At 35.0% G+C, this 4,640-nt stretch overlaps 1 protein-coding gene across 1 annotated transcript in view; it reads left to right on the top strand.

Annotated features, from left to right (window-relative positions):
• Positions 1-3,764, top strand: part of DUSP11 (dual specificity phosphatase 11 (RNA/RNP complex 1-interacting)) — an 18,215-nt gene extending 14,451 nt beyond the window's left edge. The window contains exons 9-11 of the mRNA XM_008940067.1: positions 564-1,490; positions 2,238-2,348; positions 3,452-3,764. Coding sequence (XP_008938315.1) covers positions 564-1,490; positions 2,238-2,348; positions 3,452-3,764 — 1,351 coding nt within the window. The remainder of the gene's footprint in view (positions 1-563; positions 1,491-2,237; positions 2,349-3,451) is intronic.
• The last annotated feature ends 876 nt before the right edge of the window (positions 3,765-4,640 follow it).

Genomic DNA, 4,640 nt, shown 5'->3' with positions numbered 1-4,640 from the left:
ACCTTGAGAGCGGTTCCCAAATGAAGATTTTCAGGGGTAATAGGCTGAAACATGGAATGAAAAGCAAAACAAGCTACACAGGGGGAAGATAATTGTTTCTTATTGAAAGTACTGTAGATACCCTTATTTAAGAGATTTTATGAATATAGCCTACTCACGCAAAATATAGTTACAGAATTTGATGAAAGAGTGAAAAGATAAGGGAAAGAAAGGGAAGGTGCACTGTTAGAAGTCTGTAAGTAGTTAGTTCACTTGGAAAAATTTAGTGTTTCACTTTACCTGTCTTTCTTGATTGTTCTACAGTAATCTGTAATTAGTTTTAATTCACTTGGGATGACTGGTTTTGCCAGTTTAACCAGTGCTATAGAATTATCATTAAATGTCTGTCACATCTTCTATGACAATGGAAGTTTTATAATCTTTCTTACAGTTTGGATTCTTAGTGCCTTTGATACTTGTATCTTTGCAAGGTCTTTCATATCAAATCTTGGCTAAAAAAAATTTTCATTAATACCTTGTAGCACAAGTATGATGTTTTATTTAAGACAAAAAATTCTTTACAGGTCTGGGAAAAGATTAAGAATCTATGATGACCACTCTCACAAAGACTTATCAGGACAGATACAGTTGAGAGATTTTGATTTCATTAATAAGGGACCTGGACAAAGACATCGACCATTTCATGACCATCAGACTCAAGATGACTTAAGACCACCAATGCAGGTGAGAAACTGGGACTACAGTAGGGAACCAGGACAGAGGCGAAGACCCTTTCCTGATCACCAGTTTTACGATGATTACCAAGAAGACACGCAGCTGAAGGACCTGGACTTCAGTAACAAGGCACCTGGACAGAGGTTGAGACCTTTTCACGGACAACAGTTTCACGATGATTTACACACAGAGAGACAATCGAGGAACACTGAATTTAACAGAGGCCGTGGACAAAAACAAAGGTCTTTTCCTGACCATCCATCTCATAATGAGCTGCAAGAAGACGGGCAGCCAAAGGATTTTGATTTTGGTAACAGAGGACGTGGCCAGAGACGAAGACCATCTTTCCATGACCACCAGTCTCATGATGAATTTCAGACTCAGATGCAGTTGAACGAGTCAGATTGTGTCAGCAAAGGTCCTGGCCAAAAGCTAAGATCATTCCATGACTATCAATCACATGATGATTTACAGCCTCGGATGCAATTAAGAGATTTTGAATTTGTTAATAGGGGTTGTGGACGGAGGTCAAGACCTTACAATGATCACCAGCCTTGCAATGACCTACAAAAAGAGATGCAACTAAAAGATTATGATAATAAAGGTCCTGGACAAAGGCACAGAACTTATCATTACCATCAGCCTTATGATGACTTACAGGAACAGACTCCTTTAAAAGATTTTGATTATGTTAATAAAGGGCATGGACAAAGGCCAAGACCTTTTCATGATCATCCAGGTCATGATGACTTACTGCATGAATGGTGTTCAAACAGGTAAAGCATCATTGAGCTGCAAGACCAGAATTAGAGAATAAAAGTGTAAATCTCCACATTTTCACAGTTCAAATTAATCATCCTTTTAAAATCATATGTAAATGATCAGTTAACTATTTTTTATTTTGACTTATGGATGGGTTTGATGGAAGCTGGAGTGTTGCAGCCTTGAAAGCAAATGTTTCCTAAATAAGAAGGTTGTGTTTCTTTAAAGTTGGTATTCCCTTTACCTTGAAACAAAACTCTTTGCTTTGTACGGAAACTTACATTTAAAAAACAGTCCTCAAGACAGAAGAAGATATCAAATTTTATTTATGCCTCCAGCCAAACAGAGATAAACAATAATGCTACAAGGAAGTTTGACTTGCATTTGTTTGTTCCATGATTTAATAATTTGCTAGAAAACCCTTTGCTTCTGAACTTGCATCTCGCAAATACATACATCTCTTATTAGTAAACCTGTTGGATCCTGACATATTTTAAAATATTTTTAAAATTTCAGAACATATTTCAGTTATTTGTTGCGATAGGAAAGTTTAATTTCTTTCATTGTACAGCTGAAATAGAGGATATTACAATAAGCATGCCATTTTGAGGTGTTTAATATGATTTTTTTTAATTAAAATTTTAGGTGAATTTTAATTAACACTAAAAAGATTTTTATTTTATTTGATAAACACATTATTTTTCAAAAGCTTACAATCATTAGTACTCTTCTTAACATGTAATTTTTTTGGTTATTTGCAGAAATCAATCTTTTTCTTCCCGTGAAAATGTATCAGAACCTCATTTCTCCTCATCTCCTTCACTTCACAGAGACTATGGGTCTGATAATGATGACTTTAACAGAAGTTATAGGTATATATCAGATTTCATATGTTGTTTTCGGACTTACTTCTATACTGTTACTCCCCAGTTTCCCAGCTGAAAAATACAAATTAGCCACTATGTAAAAATTACTGTTAATATTTTTTTTGCTTAAATGTGGTCTAAACCATTGAATCTGAACCCTGAGCAAGTAATGTGACTAATTTATGGTCCATCTATATTGAGTTTTGATGTAAGTTATTCACATGATGAACACAGTTCAAGCTAATGTACTACAGAATATGAAAAGCTATTGTCAGCATCTCTTTTTTTTTTTTTTTTTTTTGACAATATTTAACTCTTAACTGAGGTCTGCAACAAGCTAGTGACTTTCACTGTGAGGGATGGTCAGACACTTGAAACAGGTTGCTCGGAGTAGCTGTAAAATCTTTGTGTTCTTTGAGACACTCGGAACTCATCCGGATACGGCCCCTGGACAAACTCATCTAATTTGAGCAGGTGGCCCTAGGTACTTGTAGAGTCTAAATTAATCTATGGTGCAGTGAGGGGTTTATACACCACTTATTTTACAAAGTAAAGAAGGTACTTAAGAATAAAGAGAATCCAAACCAAAAACCATATATATTGTATATGCGTTTTTAGATCGTTCCATATGTGTTTTGTAGGAGAGTGATTCTTCAGTTGCGGAAGAATTAATAATTAAAATATTTGGAGCTGGAAATCCAAAGTAGATTATTGCTTGTTGAGATTATGTACTAGAGAGCTACTATTATGTGTTTTTCACAAAAATGAAAACTTGGCCTTAGGAAGATAAATGGCCTGTAGGTTAAGAAACCCTCAGTAAACAAGGAATTTTAAACAGAAATAGCACTTTCCATAAAACATCTTCTAGTAGGATTACTTACTAAAAAGAGCTGTAATTCTAATCAATAGAATTTAAAAATTAATATAAACCGGTTTGCAACATTCGGTACAGAGGATTTTAATTTTAAGGAGTAAAAACAAGAATGAGGGTATGAAGGTCACACAACCTTCTTTCAGGGTTACACACGTTTCAGGTTTAATGGTGGTCACCAACAATAAGTAACTTTTATTTCTAAGGATTTCACTGTTCACATTTGTTCTTCTTACAGTAATCAACAAAATTGTCCTGAAGACAATAGAAGGATGCATCCCTCAAATGAATTTAACAGAGGGAAAACCAGATTTGCACCATACTCTTCACGAAAAATGCATACGTCTTCATCTATACACCAGGAAGGTAGTCCAGTAGACTATGAACAACAACCTTTTCAAGGTGAAACGAGCAGAGATATGGAACAAAGCAAAAGATTACCAGTTGTCACAGTTGATTACAATTATGGTCTGCCATTAGATTGTGGACCTGAAGAGGAAGAGACAACACATTATGATTTACCTCCAAGAGACCGCTACAAGTGGAACTGAAAAAAGAGGACAATATTTGCTCATCTTAGACTTGCTTTTACCCATTTCACTTTGTATTTGGACCATTTTTTTTTTTTTTTTTTAAATATAGGAAAATGCAAATTTCTGTAGTAAAGAAGCAGTCTCTGTTGTAAGATTAGCTTCTACGGATGTTTGGTTCTTTAAATTTATTAGGTTGTATTTGTTAAGTGTAGTTGGAGACAAGGTCGCAGTACACATGGAACTATAGTCCTTCCTTTTAGTGAAATTGGAACCCTGTACTTTAAAAAATCAACTTTCTGAGTGATTGTAATTGTCTTTTCTTTTACATTTCTTTAAAATGTATGTAATTTTCAGATGTGCAAGTCACAATAAAACTGCACTATGAGGTAAACTAGCATTGAGATTATAGAAAAAATGCTTCAAAATGAATGAAGCAGTTATGTCCACTTGGCCCTTTAATTTGAAAATAGCAGTTTGAATTACTGCTAACAACCTCTGCAGCATTGCAGTTTAATTCCAGATTCTGTAACATCAACTGAACTGACCTAGTTGTACTCCTTTGTCATTGAAGTTTTTTTACCAGATTGCTAAGAACACAGAAGCAAATTGAGTTTCAATACTGTAGATGTCAAGCTTGCTTTTAAGTAATCTGAATGTCCCACCCTGATTGTGTATTTTTTCCTGGTTCCACAGGTTATATATGTTTCAGAATACCCCAGTGCAGGTTGATTTCACTGTTTTCTCAGCAGTACATCCAAATGAGGTAGCTTATGTATCATCAGCTTACCTGTGTCAGCTGGCTAAGATCACCAGTGCTTATATATTTGCACCACCTTGTTAGTCATATCTGTCTTACTCTCCAGTTCTGTTCTTTACTAGTTTCTCTTTACAGCA

The sequence above is a fragment of the Merops nubicus genome, unplaced genomic scaffold (genome assembly GCF_000691845.1).
Source record: "Merops nubicus isolate BGI_N331 unplaced genomic scaffold, ASM69184v1 scaffold16665, whole genome shotgun sequence".
Classification (NCBI taxonomy): Eukaryota; Metazoa; Chordata; class Aves; order Coraciiformes; family Meropidae; genus Merops; species Merops nubicus.
This window is presented reverse-complemented; position numbering and strand designations above follow the sequence as displayed.